Genomic DNA, 18,228 nt, shown 5'->3' with positions numbered 1-18,228 from the left:
TATTCCTATTTCGTACCTCTTGACAAGAATATGGACATGGCGGCCAGTATTTATTTAAGACACCCGGCGGCAACGCCTTCGAAAGTCTGATGAGCCATTGCGATTTCGCCAATTCAATAAATGCCTTGTTGATCTCTGTAGGCGGGCCATCCCGTGTGATAAAGCCTTCGATAAATCTGTATCAATTTAGCATAATAAATATATAAATATATAAACTTGAAAAAAAAACCAAAAATATATGTTTATGTAGATTATAAAAGATATATGCTTATAACATATATGATAAAATACATAATAAAAAAAGTATATGTAAAATATATATTAAATACAAAACTTATATATATAGATATATGTTTCATTTGATAGAAAGAAAGAACAAGTTAAATAAGAGATACCTGCGGATAGTGACAACCGCCTGCCGTCGTTTCTTGGCTGCGCGTTTCGCGAGCCACCTGCGAATATATTTTTGAAAAACAATCGTTGATTTTCGCATTTCTAAATATTTTCTTCTCATTAATATACCCTTCCATTTGCTTTGGATAATGGCAGCTACTTCGTGCTTCTTTATTTGGAACGCGTCCTCCGTATTGAATAACGTTTTAGGAAATCGGATGAATAATTTTGTACTGTAACGATAACGAATTTAACAAGCGTAAATTATGATTTTTAAGTCGTCGATTATTTCCAAGATTCGATTGATTTGCTTTTGGAAAATATATGACCTATACAGCACAGATTGTTGCAGAAAGCTTCCAGAAAGGTTCCAAATCATTTGAAACCTTTCTGGAAGCTTAATTTCCGCAACAATCTGTGCTGTATGGGGAGTTATAATTTACGACCATGCTTAATGATGATCGCGGTCTTACTTTCCCATCCTGTACTCGTCGCGCTCGTAGCCGAGGTGACACACGAGCGTCTGCACGCCTTCCTTAGCCGGACCGTGGTAATTCGGCCAGGTTTCCGAGCAGAGGCACTTGTAACGCTCCAAGAATTGCTCATACGGTCTTCGATATGCGAAACCGGCGCGTCTCACTCGCAGATTCTCCATCAGGCCCAAATACTTCACTTGATGCAACACGATCTTTTCGTTGAATTGATCTGAAATCGAAAGTTCAATAAATTTCATATCGCTAAGTTTTTGATTTTTTTTTTACACCTTTTTTTCGTTTTTGTTAGTAGACGAACTAGGTGTACATAGAAATTAAATATTCTTATTTTTATATTTATACATATTTGCTGAATTGAATTATTTTAATGTGTCCTAATTAAGTACACCGCGTTGGGAATTACTGCTTTATTTCAATTTTATCTTACTTTAGATCTACTTACTGGCCAACTTAAAATCATTAGGTTTGATGCAACGAATGTAAGACGGTTCTTTACCCATGAGAATCTCAACCAGATTATTTAAACTATTTTTAAACTGAGTTATGGCTGTTTCCGGGCGCTTCTTACTGGTTAAATCTTTCACATCGAATACACTCTGTAAGCAACAAGAATTTGCAAAAGTTACAAGAAAACGTAGAAAATATTCGAAACCAAACCAAAGTTGCAAGAAATTCCGCGAAAAGTATACGAGAGAAATTAGAAGAAAGTACTTTCGTTTTAATTTTCGAAATTGAGAACTTCAAAACTGTCATTCTTTATAATTAAAAAACAAATTCTTACTTTTTTCTTACGGAAAAATTAAATGTTTACCTTTGTGATGGAATTCGTTGTATGCGACATAATTTCACGTAAATCTCGAAATAGTAAATCATTATTTTTCTCGAGGAATCCGCGTACGTTGTATGTAACGTCGCCGGCGTAATGCACCAATCTGAATTCCTGAAATATCAAGCTTATTTTTACATTCTCAATTTTGCACAAATCTCACAAATAATTGTCATATTAATAATAGCTACAATAAATAATAGAAATTGGTTAGCAGATAATATATTTATATATAATAATCGAACAAATTAAAATAAATAAAATAAAATAAAATAAAATAATTGAAACAATCGAATAATAATTTAGTTCTCTCTCTCCAGTATTTCGAGACATTACTATTCATAATTCAATTTAATATTTAGTATAAAATTCTTACGTCTCGTCCCATAATCTTCTGCGTTTGTATATCAGCCTTTTTATGACTGATGTAGTGAGGATGGTTGTTCAGATTTACGTTCAACTTCTCCAGGAAGCTCATGTCCGTCGGTTCTCCAGGTCGCAAACACTCTTCGTCCATTAATGATATTATTCCTGCCGCATTAACGGTTAATTAATGATAATGTGTAATCGCGAATGTGAATTGGCTGGAATTTTTTAAAAAATTAACCTTTATACTTCTCTTCAATCAAGTCACAGATGATCTTATTATTGAAATATTCTATGTTCTCCCAAGTTATCCCTTCGCGCAGATATTCCTCTTGCTCTGACTTTAATGTCAGTTGTATAAATAACTGTTGCAATTTTTCGTTGCAAAAGTTAATGCAGAACTGCTCGAAGCTATATTGAAGTAACGAAAGAGAGAATTATCGTTAACTGAATATATTGATGTCTAGTAATAATTAATTTTCGTCAAAAAATTCCACTCTTCGAATAAAAATATTAATTTAAGATATAGAATAGAAAATAAAGAAATATATATATATATCCCTAGAGAAAAAATTTCTCATATTTTCTCAGAAATTTTCTAAGAATTTCTCATATTTTAAATTTATGAAAAATTCTGAAAAATGAAAAATATATGTCAAACTTTTCAGATACTTTCAGAAATAGTTGGATGAGGATTTTCGGAATATTTCAGCATCTGTATGAAAATTTCTAATAAATTGCGCGGATTTTCTCATATTTATTCAGATTTCTACAAAAATGTGTTGGTGGGAAAAATCTGAAATATTTCATTATTATTTTATCTGAGTTTTTCTGAAAAATGTTCCAATTCGTATACAACATTTTGAGAAAATGTTAAAATTCTGAGAAAAATCTTAAAATTTTTATAGAAATTTCGATTAATAATGTGAAAAATTCTGAGACATTTTTCCACCAGGGATAATAAAAATGTAAAATAAAATGTATAATAGAAACTTAAAAAAGTACATTTTTCAAAAATTATTATTTATGGCACTCATAATATTTTTATTGTAAAATCTTTAAGCGTACGTAATTGTTATTCGACAGTTACCTATTTTTCTGAAAGATTTCAAAACCATAAATGTCCAAAATGCCCATGACCATTTTGCGCCGAGGATTGGCCTGGGGCTGGAGAGACTTGTTGAGTCTAGTCACGAGCCAGGTGAATAATCTGTCGTACACGGCCTTCGCCAGCGCGTCTCTCGCATAAATAGCCAATTCCCTATTCAAAGGTGAAACCACCACGTCACCGTGAGCATCTATGGTGCGATGAGTAAACGCCTTTGCCAGTCGCTTCACGTCGCATCCTAGCAGCTATTCAATCACGATTCAAAAAATGTGACATCGAACAATTTGCAAGTACTGAATTGACAAAAAAAAAGTTTCGAGGTACACTATGTATACATAGAAGATATGTACCTCGAAACTTTAAAGAAATTAAAAGTCAGCATCATCGAAACTAACTTGCTAAAAAATCTTTTAACGGATCTTGGAATAATCAACAAAATCCATCCAAGATATACAAAGATAATCAATCGTGCATACATCTATTCGATCGCTGGGAGTACAAACGACTGTGAATCACGTTGATGTCAAATGCAATTTCGTAAAAGATTCATAGATCTGCAAATCCACAAATCTAACAAAAATTATTGAAAATTATTTCATAAATAATTACCGTAGCGACGGCATCGACGGACGCGGGTTTCAGAATAGTCGCCACGCCGTCCTCCTCCGAGAAACCCACGTTACCCATGTGCAGCACTGACGCGACTATAGCAAACAGGTCGTTCTGCTCCTGCTGAGATATCTCCATGGTCTTCATGGCCCGGACAACTTCTTTGTATTGATTAGCATCGTCGATGGTATCCACTGTGCCTTTCGTCTAAGAGGTCAATTTACGAGTCAACAAAGAGGTTGTAGAAAATAAATTTTAAAGAACTGAAAAGGTTTCAATTATAAAAAATTTAATATGAAAGTCGAATAGGCTTACCCCGTTGCTTAGGTAGAAAAAAGTATCGAGGTTTCTTTTTAAGAACAGTTTTCTCAACGTGTCGTCATCCGCACCCGCTAAAAGTTGATAAAAAATATGAAAATTCCGCTCGCCAACCGATTGATGGATCACTCGAGACTTCTCCAATAAATAATTTAAGATATTTCCACCGACTGGGTCTCCCTGAAAACGCGTAAAAGCGTTATCCAATAATGTTAAATCAAACGCTCGAAATGCTTCTGCAAAAACAAGCGAATCAAGAGAAATCGATAACATTGCACAATAAGTACAGTAATTACATTAATATAACCTGTAAATATACCTCTTTTTTTCTCTCTCGAATTATTGTCACAATTAATTTTGATTATTATTTTTCAGATAATAATATAATTTATTTAATAACTTAATTTTGACGAAATTTTTCTACAATTTCTCTTGATCTCGCTTTTAAAAGAAACTCGTTACTAAATTGAATTTTCACCTGGAAATTGAACTGAACGTCCATGTACTTGCCAAAGCGAGATGAATTGTCATTGCGATTGGTCTTTGCGTTACCGAAAGCTTCCAGCACGGGATTGCTGCCAATCAATTTATCGTTCACCTCTTCCACTTGTTTTTTATGCCCAGTAGCAGCCGCGATAAACTCCAAGATCTTCTTGGACGCCTCTGTTTTTCCGGATCCCGATTCGCCTTAAACGCGAAGAAAAGATGTAAAAATGTAGAAAAATGAACTCGATGATAAAAAGGAGCGAGAGAAAGGAATTATAAACAATTCGATGTCAATGTAAAACGAATAAAGGCGTGATTTCTTACCCGAAATCAGGATGCATTGATCGCGATTTTCCTTAGACAGAGATTGATAGGCAGTGTCCGCGAGAGCAAAACTGTGAAAATAAATTTTTAATTAATATCGGCGTTTTATACAGGGCAGCCCGAATTTGTCGCACTTTCTCTTGCAGATATGCTTACATGTGAGGAGGTGCCTCGAAAAAATTTCTCCCATGATAGTAAAGGATGGTCTCCGTAGTGTAGATGGGCAGTTTCTTGTAAGGATTCACCGACACTAACACCTGGCCGATGTACGTCTACGATATTAAAGATAAAAAATTTCTTTCATTGTGTCACTCTAAATTTTTTTATTTATTTAGCTGCGTAGACAAGATAGGGATAGTATTAATCAGGTGGAGGAGTGTTAAAAATTGATTAAGGATTAAGGATTGATCGAGATTTATGGAATTAGGTAGAGATAAGAGAAAAATATTGGAAAGAGTATAGAATGATGAGAGAAAGAGATTACTAGAGTAAGGAAGAATAGGTAGTATACTAATGTGTTAAGTAAATATTTAATGTTAAGTAAACCAAGTGTACTTCTTGGCACGTAAGCTGAAATTATTATACATTCAGCTGCGTATAAAATAGTCCGCCATCAATTGTCATAGCTGAGAAATCTATATTTTGATATGATTTTATATGGGGAAAAGTCACAAAAATGTAAAATAAAAAATTTTTTATGCAAAGTTTTGAAATCTCAAGATTTATTTCTCATTAATTACGAACAAAACATATAAAAATAAATTAAAACTACCAAAAAAAAATTGTTAAAATATATCCTACTCTTCTGTCTGACAAATTATAGGTATATGAAATAACTGAGAATTTCTTTTTTAATTCGCGCTATTATTAATTACGCTTTCGACTCACGTAAATGAGATCCTCCTTGAATCGTTTACGCAGATTATTGACGAAGGCGGACTCGCTGCGGAAGTCCTCCAGTAGGACGAAGTCCTGAACGCCTACTCGGTCACGCTCGTGCAATCCGCGCTCCATGCTCTCGGGCAATTTCCGATCGTGCTTGAGGACTTCCGGTCTCGCGCCGGGTTTTCTGAAGACACCCCCGGTGTCGACTGTTTCCGCGCTGCAAATATCCAAGAGAATAAGCTACCTCTAAACACCTTTCGATACATAACGAGCCTTCGTGTCATTATTCACAATTAACTTTATGCGCAACTTTATGCCCATTAATTTAGTAAGATTAGTCTAATCAGGATTTTTTAAATTTTACAACTTACAATAATAAAACAATAAGAAGAAAATGAAACTGAATTTATACATTGATTCAATTATTTCATAGTCACATTGTATACATTTAAATATATTTATATTATAAATTCATTATATATAAAAAAGATTTTTAACTCCAGTTTACTTGGAAAAGCAGATATCGTTTATCTAACGTCACTCGTCATTGAAATTTACCTTGATCGTATAATCTGTCACTAAAAAATTAACATCATTAATTTAAAAAGACTTGATTTAGCTCCGATAGGTTTCGTTTTCTCTATTTCATCTATTTTTAAGTGACGTTAAAAATTTATTTAACAGGTAGCGTGTAAAGTCGCCGTTCTATTTCGCCTCGCGGCCTTGCAAACGATAAGAATTCAGATTAGATATCGAAGTCCGTAACATTCAATGCTCGTAGACAATATAGAGCGAGTGGCGATAAAGATTCGTCGGCAAATATTTCTATATGCACCGAGTGGATAAAGGTATATATAGCGACACGAGAGAAAGTCGAGAGAGCAAAAGTATCGTATATATAGTTTATCGATAGTGCAAACGAATTTCCAAAGAGTCATAAAATTTCTGTCTGACGCTGCCGTAATTCCGACAAGCTACAAATTGTTAAATTCGACATTTGAAATTGAACAGGTTTATCTGGGTTTATTGTTTATTCCAAGTCGTCCTTCACGGGAAATCAAAATAACTTTGCGGTTTGTTTGAAATCTAATTGTAAGTATGAAGAAATTTCGAACACACACGCACTCACCCCATGTTTCCGCGATCCTGTTGACTTGCACCTGTGCGATATCCAAGCGGGGAAAGAAACACGAAATCGACTCGGTTATCTTCGTTTCGGCATTGTTAATCGCGATCGCGGATTCCGACTCCGGTCTAGTCCTCGCTACCTGGTTAGGAGAAACGCGAATTCGTCAGATAAGATAAACGCGAATTCGCCGATTCGCGACGTCTGATATTGCCGGATCTAAGCGGAAGAGATTAAATGGTTGCTACAGTCCGATTACAAATCGGCGAAACAAAAATCTATTTAATTGATCGGACTGTCCGTATCGATAGGAGCTTAGATAGAAATTAAAAAATTTCTTTCTAAGTATAAAGCTCTTATTGTTAAAAAACATTGTCGTATTTCTCGAGTGTTGTGTTATTGCTCGAAGAACTTATATGTAATGGCGATCACGATGCACTTATCTAGAAGATAACAGAGGTAATATAATGAAATATTCCAGAGGTATGGTACGCTTCTTCGCGATTTTTAATCCTGGAACGGTCCACGTGTCACTTTAATTATCTCCCTGCGTCGATAAAATCCATAATTTACTTCTTTGAAGCAAAAACTTCCAGAAAGCTAATTAAATTTACGCTCGATGCGAACGAACAAAAACTATTAGACAAGAGATTTATTCAAGAAACTTTTGTAAGCACTATATGTCTATATATATCTCGTTCCAATTTCACGGAATACCACTTCTACTTTTTCCAACAATGCATCTACACCTTTTCCTTTCAATTCCGCGGCGTGTAACGCAATTATAGATTTACTTATAACAAATATTTCACATTGTATAAATTTCATATCTATAATCCACTTTTTCCCTCTGATTTCACGCGCAATGAAATAGGATCTTTTACAACGATACGTGAATCGGTCGCGCAATGTGGCAAAAGGGGCCCGGCCGTGAGGAATCGCGAATCACCAGGTAGAAGACAGTCCGTCATCGTATCCGACGATACTTAAACATAAACGCACGTAAGAAAATTGATATTATACTTCGACGTTTGACTCGATTCACGCGGATGAAGAGAGAGGCGCGCGTTCACTGCTTCGAGATGCCGACCGAAGAGGAACCGGATGAGAACGGAGGAACCACCTTGCGCGACTGTTGCTCAAGAATGACCCGGCGATGACCACCACCTTCCCGTCTATTACCCGTCGGCGACGTCGATCCCCTCTCGTTATCCGCACGACTGATAGCGGAACGAAACGGCGCCGAACAGCGAAGCGTACCGAGAGGGAAAACCTGCGTAAGAATGCGCGGCTACTGTCGGAGCAGCTCGTAGTAAGCTCATATTACACGCATTAATGACCGGCATGCTTCGTTTCTTGGACGAGCAACTTTAATCGAGAATGAAAGAAAAATTTCGTATCGAGTTTTACTGTAAATTTTTTTCAGCAGCGATGAGTTTCCGAACTAAATATTTTCAGGAAGATAATAATGTATATCGTCGACTTCATCTTCCGTTTAAATATAACATTATGTCTGCACAAAAAAACCAGAATACAATGCAATCTTAGAAATATAATTTCCGCAAATACTTGCTACATTAAAAGGTATAACAAATGAATTAAATATTATATTAAATGCCGGGAATGTTAAATTTCTGCTGCGATCAATAATTCTATCGTGTTGATCAAGATGAGCTTTATGAGTGTAATAGAATTTAATGGTTGTTAAAATTAAAAGTGCGGAGGAAAGATTATTGTTATTGACGTCACGTATCTAACGCGAATCAAAGATTGTTCGGCTGCGTAAAGTATCAAAATGCAATTGCAGATTAATCGGTGCAAATCCGGCGTTAATCGATAACAGTGCGCTGATAAGCTGCAATAAAGTCCCGCGTATCTAATCTAATCTAATCTCGAATCGTTCTTTCCAGAGACATGCACGTATAACGGATTCCTGGCAAAAAGTAATAAAAATATTCGTGACTTTTCGCTATCGGTACCGTTGTGTAAGATCGCATAACGTTCCCCGCAATTCTTATCGCGATATGGGATTTACGTCGCATTTTTGCATTAATCGTTGCATTAATTTTTTAACCGGATCGATCGCGATTCTCAAAACGAGAAAGTATTCCGGGACACGTCAACTGCAATGTCACTTCGCATTTATACTAAACACGCTCAATTATGCACTTTTAATTTTTTTATGATTTATTAAACGAGGCTGTTACGATCGCGTAAATTATTTATTAACTACTTATTTATATATAGATACGATCTAAGCACGAAAAAAAATTTCAAAAATATCCAATAGATGTTAAAATACATATGACCAACTATTCACGAACAAAGAGAAGGCTGAAAGAGGGGCGGCGCGTTGCGTTATTATTGACCCTCAAGATCGACAGCCAAACGACGTTTAAGTATCTCCGGCGCGAAACAGTCCGTCTTTCGTGGAAGCGAGGAATCGATGTGACTCATTGATACTCCGGTCATGAACCCCGCATTCGGCGCGAGCAAGTTTTCCCTCGCCTCGACGCGACGGATGCCGAAGAGGAATCGCGAATGCGGGTCGCGACGTATCGCGGCCAACGACGACGTGTGAACATATATGCATGGTGTTACGGCGGCGGAGGGAATTATCAATCGCGCGTCGCACAAAGAGGACCATTGTCGCGGCTCGTCGTTATCGAAAACGTTGCGTTCATAAACAGCGAGTATACAGACGGAAACCAGTCGCACGTATACGTTCCGCGAGCTGCTTCGATTTTATAATTTTTCTTTTTTTTTTTTTTGCCTTTCGTGCGGGGATGAGTCACGCGAAAGAGACACACGGACGAGGCACGTTTTTAAACCACGTCTAGAGTATACCAATGTCGAAAAAGCAGTCCGGATATAAGAATGCCGATTTATGTGCGGCTTGCCGCAATTTTTTCGCATCTTCTGCATATATAAAATGTACGAGTCGGGAAACATGAAACGTTTTTTCGGGGACAGATCGTCGGCGGAGGTCCGCCGTTTCTCCTCAGCGCGATAAGATCATTTCGTCGGAAACTTCCGATTAGCGTGATGTCCTTTATTTGATTAACTCGGAGAGTGGGATCGATCGTGTGCGCGCTCCTGCGCCGTGTGCTAACACGATCGCGCGAAACGGAAAGTCGCCACGCTGCATTTTTCTGCACCCAACTCGCGGCTCCGAATCGGGGACGCTGCTGACGTAATGCGTCGATGAGTCAAGGGAAAAAAAGGGGATCCTTCGAATCGGACGCTCGGTGAATAAAAAAAAAAAATCGACGAGACGAAAATCTGCAGCGCGATACACACGCGACGGGAATACGCGTTGCGTCGAAAAATTCCATCGAGGATGGCATAAACACGACGGCGAGAAACGTCCATAGTGAAATCTTTTTGATCGACTTAGCAATTCGCATTTCGAATTTCGAGGGATTAACGATACGAATTGATCAATGATTGTTCTGTAAAATTTGAGATTTTATCTTTTTTTTTCTTCTTTTTTTTATAAATAACTTCGAACGTCGGTTCTGTCATCTCGGCAGCTAAATTTAATCGGCAATTATCGTCACAACGTTATCTGAGCGATTGGGTAAATTCTCCCTCTTATTCTCTTGCGTCCGCATCTCCGAACGTGCACATGCACCGTTCGTTTATAACATACGTCGAGGACGACGCAACCTATTTTCGGAAACCGGTTAGCCTTTTGTCGGAGGAGAGAGAGACGCGGGTTTTCACCGCGCGGGACCATCGTTTTCTTGCGGATTTTACACGCGCGGGCTGAACAGCGAACGAGCGAGCGCGAGTCCGTAAAATTATATGACGAACGAGGGCGCGCGTTATTCTCCAAGGTAGAGTTCGCGAGACAATGAACGGCGCAAAGTTTTTTCAGCGAGAAACGTTTCTATCAGAATGTGTCTGCAATTTCTCTCGGCCTGTCGATCAAGCGTTCTCTCAGTTTGGCGAGTCGTGGATCTTCGCTATAATTTGTGAATCTTCGTTACACTTTCATTGAAGTGGGATTTGGTATAGTGAATTTCCCTTGTCAAAATCCACTCTGCTACTCTAATGACGCGACGATCACCTTCACGGTTCTCGATCGATGGACAACGACGATTTCCGGGGCACGTTTCGCTGTCGCACGAAACCTGCATGCACAGTAAAAGCGCTCTTATCTATAACAAGAATGGAGAGAAGCACACGTGTGCGCGCACTCCGCGCGGACATTTCCTGTGCGTGTCCCGTTCTTTTCACCGGAGGTGCCGTCAGAAGTTTCACGCTGAGGCGGTTTCGCTTCGCCGCAGGTTGCACTCAGCGGCTGATGGGACCCATAGCGAGTATATACTATTTTCAGCGCGAGCTGGCTCCTCGCGACGAAGATTCGGCTCGCTTCGAAGAGATTTTTTTCACGGAAAGTCGTCTTCTCGGCTGTGCCGACTTACCCCATTACTCCATTACTCGATTACTACATTATTTCGATGTCACATCAAACGATCAGGTAATTGCGAGATGTAGAACAACGTCTTTTCAAACTGTTCAATGTTCTTGTACCATTAATTAACGTTCTATAATAAGAATAATATTTAAAAAAAATATATTATTCGAATATTATTTTACAGTATTATTTTATTACAGCGTAACGGCAAATATTAATCGGGTTAATGGATGAAAACGTCATGTAAATGAGATAGACGAGGCAATTTGAAACCGATTAGAGAAACGTGTATTTAGAAAACATCTTACCGATGGTCTTGTCTAGAAAGTCAAGTGCTTTTGACTCTTGAGTAATATTCACGTTCATAATTCTTAGTTTCAATACAGTTGCAATCATAAAATATAAGTTATTTTTTGTTGCTTAGAACGCAATTTAGCAATAACATCACAGTCAGAGGTCGATTAATAAAAAATTTATCCAACGGTGATGCTGACTAAACGTTGATATAAAATATAAAACGATAAAATAATGCAAATATCGTTATTGCTATTCGCGTCTTACCGACTCCCCAGGTGTATTACTCCTTGTTGACGGCTAATGGATTAAACTGCGGAGGTGTGGAGATCTTACGTATTCCTCACCGAATCTTTCTCGAGAAACCGGTTCGGATTCGGATCGACCTTGAGCCTCGGTCATCTTCTCCGGACCTGAAGTTCAAGGTGTTTGTCCGCGGTATAGTAGCGGAGTCTTAATAAGCTCCGCTTGCTGTCCAGACGCGACGAGGGAGAAAAACGGAAGATGTGGGGAACGAGAGGAACACCAGGGCGAAAGAGAGAGAAAGAGAGAGAGAGAAAGAGAGCGTGGTGGAATATGCACGACGTGTATAATAATAAACCGACCGGGAGCGAATCGCGGCGCGGCGGAGAGCGAGGGGACAATAAAAAGAAGGCAAGGGAACACCAAGCACGGTGCACGGGTGGAAAGACCCCGCGGAGTCGATTCAACGGCGAGCCTTGAAGTAAGCGCCGATCTATTTTCGGTTCACGTCGCCTCCTCCTTTGAACTCAACGCGCGTTAAAAGTTCAGCCCCGCATCATCCGGACTTGGACGCGAATATGGACTTTTACTCGGCTCGTCGCTCGAGCAAAATAATCCTACGCTTTGTTATTTCGCGTTACGCTTCTCGTTCTTCGCGGGGATCATCGTCGTTTCGCCGGACAACGGAAAGTTAGGGTTTTTTTTTACGGGGACGACAGCTTAATCCGTTTGTGAGAAATTATTTCAAGTGTCTAGGATCATCGTTACACCTCAGTCTCGGAGTCTCGCAAGAATCTTATAATTAATAACATTTCTTCGCAGTTTGCTCCGCACGTGCGTCGACATCTGATCGCACCGCGTCGGAAAGTGAGACCAGCCGTGTTACGGAGAACCCGCCGAATCGTCCATGCTTCCCGATCCCCGCGTGTCGAATACCGAAGAATCGCTGATCGGAATCGCTGACGCGTAAATAATTTCGGAAAGTCGCCGATCTCGCGTCGTCGTAATGCGACCCGATATATATATATATATATATCGGGGGACGGAAATTCAATTCCGCGACGCTTATCAACTGACAACGTTCTTTAATATATATATATAATCTGGGTGGAAAAAGCGCCCCGGTCCACAGGTGAACGCTCGAAACTCGTTTTGATTTGGGCGACCGCGCGTAGCACGACCGGGTAACGAATTTTTCGTATGCGATTTCTATCGTTACGTAACGCGCGATCGTAGATTCGCCAACCGTGAAATGTCAGGGCGGATAAGAGTGATTATATTACGTGTGTGCAAGTATAAAAATTTCCAGTGAACGAAACGAGCAAAGGATATTTGTGAAAAGTTGAAAATTGTCTTTAGGAAGTACACGATAAGTACCAACAATCCGCGCGCGTGTGTAGCGCATTAAAAAAATAAAAGATTTTCACACATTCCATTTTCACACTTCACCTTCGCGCACTTCATTTTTATAATTTTAACTTTACCCAATGATTTAATCATGTCTTTTATACATATATACATTTGTAAATTACTTTGTATTCATTATCATAATTCTTATCGGAGTGATAAATAATTAATCGTGTAATTTATTGTTACAATTTTTCTTCCGAATATATATCGTCAATTGTTATGACGATCAATTTTTTTTCCGAAGAAAAAGAAAGTCAGCGGATTCAATTTTAATTTTCGCGACTTTTCCCATTGTAATGACATAGTCAGTCTAACGTTAAGTCGAGCCATTGGATCCGTGAATATTCACTCTGAACGGAGGAACAAAGGAGAGCAGTGCTGCCGAATTAAGATATATCAGTTCTATCACGACTAATCCAGTCCGATCGCGGGTGAGACGCATAAAGACTCGCTCTTTTTCTCCACCGCGATCACGACCGTCTCGGGTTCTCTTTCCATCAATGAATTCTTGCGATCTCTCATGTCGCTACGTATACGCACTTTCTGGGAAACAGACACGCTCGGTCCTGCCCACGTTTCTTCGGTCTCGGTACAATTACTTGCGTGCCAGTTTTCGCGATCGCGATGATACGCGATACACGATCTCTAAGTAGACTCAGCGATAACATTCTCGTCTATTAGTCTCGCGTACGTGCGACCGAAAGCGAGAAATCGTTCTTCCCTTTCTTTCTCTTCTTGCTATTTTTATCGTTTTAATTTTAATGTCGCAATTTTAACGAGCCGCAGATAATGTGTAACGATTAATAGTTGCCTTCCATTTACCACCGTAACTCAGATAATTCTCACTTGTGACGTCATAACTCAGTTGAATGCACGTTCTTTTAGCATGCTGGCAAGTGAGATTCAACTGAGTTTTTTTCATCCACAATCGAGACCGCGTGCTTTAATGAATCTAATAGACTCACATTAAAAGTGAGGCTATACGAATCTGTATTGTTATGCGATAGCTTTGTCGCCAAAACAAGCCAGGTAAGTGCAAAAAATGACATATCTTACCTAAGTACAAAATACTCACACAACTGAGTGACTCAGATCACTTGAGTGTAAATGGAAAGTAACTAATGTCGCAATTTTAACGAGCCACGGATAACATGTAATGTCCCAAATGATACTCCTTATCGCGGTATACTTTCTAGTCGCGTGACCTCTCATTTGTATATAGAAGCGAAAGCTTCAAACCTTCGTAACACCCTTACTCGTGCTTTCTGCTTGAGTTTCTATATTTCGACAAATACAAGTGAAAGCATTAGCATTACATTTTATTCGGGGCTGCTGCCCATAATTATCCGTAATTGCTTTTACTATCGTCTCCCACCCACTATATGATTTACAGTCTACAGTCTGCGCTCCCCGCATCGTATATGTTTGGCTTAACGTAAATGTAAAACGGCCGAGACAGCGTTGAGTGCGGAGGTGAGAACAAAGCACGTCGACTCCGTTTCTGCGGAGAACATAACTCTACGCGTCGTCCATATTTCATTCCCCCGTTCATTGTTATTCATAGACACGCGGCCGTCATCTAAAATGGTTTAATCGTCACTTTCACGACGGTCGGGGATCGGATTTCTGCCTTTGTCTTTAAAAAGAATAAGGAAGGTACGCTTTCTCCTGCTTCCTTTTCGAGCACTTGCAGCAAACGCACGCGTTGAAAGAAATGATCCGATGGTCCCACGAGCACGTGGGGCGAGTACGATCCGACCAGACAACAATGCGGGATCAGTCGAATTCTCGCTTTTGTCTCTGCCTCTGATGACGACTCGCCATTTCCCAGGAAGATAATTCAACGGTTCTGGGCTATCGTTTACGCGGAATCCCGTGTCAATTGCGAAGAGCTTTACGATCCACTTCAGCGGACGAGTATCGACTTGCGTAAAATCCGGAATATCGTCAAATACGCGCGTTCTAGTCGTTACGTAACAGTTTCAAGTTGCATCGATACATAAAAATTAATTTAAAGATACGTATATAAAAAAAAAATGTTATTTTTTATGGCGCCTAAAATTTAAGATTATTTTACAAGCGATCGTAAATTTGCAATTTGTGAAAGTTTTTATTCCCTGTAAAAAATAACGCGGTAAAAATGAGAGTACAACATTGAGAATGGCATCATAATCGGCAGTGTCCTGCGATAAATTCGAACGAGCATCGTGTCGTACTTAAAATGCAATAACGCGACGACGTAAAACCGGCTTTGACAGACCAATGACGTCTTCATCAAAGTGTTTAAAAACCGTTAACCTTTGCTTGAAGCGAACAACGATTCAGTCGCTAACGTCTTTCAAAAGATACATTTTAGCATCTTTCTCAAGAAATATTTGAACGATGATACCCTCAATAGATTTTAACATTAAATTAATAATAAATATCACAATGAAACGGTATACTATTAATCATAATATTAAATACTATTGTAATTATTATCGGAGTGCACGATAATTCTTTTAAGGTGTATTTCAACGACAAAGTCCTCGTGTTTCCAGCCAGCTTTAAAAAAAAAAATCAAAATATTTTAATTTATTAATAATAGAAAAAAAGAAATTATGCTTACTGTTACGCCTGTCACTTTAGTATTAAAAATAATCAGTTTAATGCTGAATTTTAATTTAGCTGATCGTGAAATGTAATCAGTTTTGTCTGCTTGTTGTTACGACATTTGATTGTAATAAAAAATAAAATTGTGTTTTTCCTTAGCATAACATCCGCGACTGTATATACTTTGTAGCAACGTATCGCGATGTGTGCGATCAATTTGCTGTAAATGGCGAATCCACGGAATATATCGCGTCGCGTGGATATTGTATCCAAGGCACATTCGTGACGTCTCATAACATCTGCGACAATGTCTGTGTGTTCTTTTAATAAAACCGCGAGACGCGGTCGTGATTTCCTCCTCGTGACGATACTCACACTAGAGGCCAATTGCAATTGATACATTAATTTGCGGGTCGCGCGAAAACCTTCGGAAAAAGAAATTCGTCTGAACCGCCTTTAAGTTCTTGAATTTTTCTCGACATTAGATGAATATTGTCAATACATGAATTGTGTGTGACCGGCAAATAATAATAAAGAATTTATTATCTTCTCCGGCCGAGTTTAATTTTTTAATTTTAAGTAAAAAAAACCTGGACATTTAAATTTAAAAAATTTAAGTGAGAAATTTAGAAAATATCTCTTTCGTTTCACAATAATAGTATAACATATAACAAAATAAAAATTAACACGTACGACATGGATTAGCTCTCATTGACGTATAAATTAATTTAACGTGAAATATCGTTAACGCGATACGAATTGTCGGTCGGGTGAACTGTAACAGGAGGACGCGAAGGTTTCGCGTTTGTGCTCCCTCGTATTTCTGTATGCTCCAGGATTGTGTGAACCACGACAAAAAACGTGCTCGTACTCACTTTCGTTCGGCGCTTCAAGTACTCTCGTTCTCGTGGGTACGGTGGCGGTTCACGAGTCCAGACGGGCGGCGTGTTTATCCATCGTCGTCGTCGTCAGGTCATCGTCATCGGAACGGGGGGCGCGCACCGTAATCGCGGTGCGCAATTCGACGATTCGCAAGCCCTACAAGTTACGGTCCCCGATGTGTAACGCGGGTTCGACGTACCCGCGGGAAAACCGTCGTCGTCGCGTCGTCGTTGGATAACGGTCTCGCCGGCCGCGATATACGCGTGGTGTATCCCGTGCACGGTGCACACGCCACGGTGTAACGCACGAAACTGCCGGTCTGAAGGAGAGGTTCTCTCCTCTTCGGTGACCCGGTGGCACAAGGTGGCGGCGGCGGTAGAGAGGAAGGAAGGCCAGGCTGCCAGGCTGCCAGCCGGCTGAACGACTTAACGGCGAGAAGGAGAGAGGAATTCGTTTTCTGGTGTGCGTGCGTGTATGACGCACGCGAGGTGCCCTGTGCGAACCCCTCGCGGGGTCCTGCGGGGCCGTGGGTTTCGTGAGTCTTGGAGCGGATTCTCGCAGCGTGACGGTTGCAAGTCTGACGTAAGGGAGCTTTTTTTTATTTTAATTTTACAATTTAACTTCTTTAAATTCTTGAGCAGCCTCTTGCGTCATTTTTTTTAAGCCTGTTTCCTTTTCAAATAAGAAATGTAAATAATGTATATTATAAATTCGTAAAAAATACAATGCTTTTGTTACTTCTCGGAAAATAGAAATATAATGTAAAAGCAGAGTACATCCATTGTTATGCGAGATATATATTTTTTTTTCACATTAAAAGCAGAAATGCAAAGGTAAAATTATGCAGAATTAAATTATTCATAGATTATGCCGCGATATAAATTATATCCATAGTATCTCGCATTTTGTTTAGGCTTTTTTAATTCAAATTTGATTTGATTTTTCCCATACACTCGTCGTATCAAATTTTCATATTTTTCCTAAAAGAATCAAAATCTAAAACCCCGACGTCTCTTAAATTTCTTCTGAGAATATCAGAAATTCCCGCCGAGTCTTCTTCTGTGTAAGTCTAATTGAGTCGATGCTATCGATTGCAAATTGAACGCCTATGGCCCTACCAGCACGTGCCGCCAAGTATATCATAACAAATTATCGTTGAAGCGGTTGCACAAAGTCCATAAAGAAGCTATTTCTCGGGGCACAATGTCTAAGCTGGTAACGCGGGCACATTTCCCCTCGTCGGATGTAACCGACGACCCTCGTGTATATATAATCGAGCGCACTCAACTCCGTGATGCACCACGCGCGTACTCCGGAAATTCGACGTCGGGAGTCTCAAAGACTCGCGGCTATCGCTCATCACGCTCTTCGAGACATCAAATTTCCGTTCAAGATGGCAAATTTCCGAGATCACATCCATGCCATTCGATTCGGCATGCGCATATTAAT

The 18,228-nt window shown here is 39.3% G+C and overlaps 1 protein-coding gene across 6 annotated transcripts in view; it reads right to left on the bottom strand.

Annotated features, from left to right (window-relative positions):
• The window catches only part of Myo61f (unconventional myosin 61F), a 35,177-nt gene that overhangs the window by 1,863 nt on the left and 15,086 nt on the right, over positions 1 to 18,228 (bottom strand). For 2 of the 6 annotated variants that reach the window (XM_077426734.1, XM_077426735.1), the window contains exons 3-16: positions 5,813 to 6,026; positions 5,081 to 5,196; positions 4,925 to 4,995; positions 4,593 to 4,801; positions 4,112 to 4,294; positions 3,797 to 4,003; positions 3,170 to 3,432; positions 2,321 to 2,490; positions 2,090 to 2,244; positions 1,699 to 1,827; positions 1,330 to 1,483; positions 867 to 1,098; positions 396 to 626; positions 17 to 176 (exon numbers count right to left, since the gene is read on the bottom strand). In XM_077426734.1, the coding sequence (XP_077282860.1) occupies positions 17 to 176; positions 396 to 626; positions 867 to 1,098; positions 1,330 to 1,483; positions 1,699 to 1,827; positions 2,090 to 2,244; positions 2,321 to 2,490; positions 3,170 to 3,432; positions 3,797 to 4,003; positions 4,112 to 4,294; positions 4,593 to 4,801; positions 4,925 to 4,995; positions 5,081 to 5,196; positions 5,813 to 5,938 (2,406 nt within the window). In that variant the 5' untranslated portion in view covers positions 5,939 to 6,026. Of the gene's footprint in view, positions 1 to 16; positions 177 to 395; positions 627 to 866; positions 1,099 to 1,329; positions 1,484 to 1,698; positions 1,828 to 2,089; positions 2,245 to 2,320; positions 2,491 to 3,169; positions 3,433 to 3,796; positions 4,004 to 4,111; positions 4,295 to 4,592; positions 4,802 to 4,924; positions 4,996 to 5,080; positions 5,197 to 5,812; positions 6,027 to 6,938; positions 7,078 to 7,937; positions 8,177 to 16,772; positions 17,073 to 18,228 lie in introns of those variants that run through there. The other 4 variants (XM_077426733.1, XM_077426731.1, XM_077426732.1 and 1 more) reach the window with 4 other exon arrangements.

This window comes from Temnothorax americanus, unplaced genomic scaffold, assembly GCF_048541705.1.
Source record: "Temnothorax americanus isolate GAGA-0224 unplaced genomic scaffold, ASM4854170v1 Scaffold12, whole genome shotgun sequence".
NCBI classification, from domain to species: Eukaryota; Metazoa; Arthropoda; class Insecta; order Hymenoptera; family Formicidae; genus Temnothorax; species Temnothorax americanus.
The sequence above is the reverse complement of the archived record's forward strand: the minus strand, read 5'-3'. Positions and strand labels throughout refer to the sequence as shown.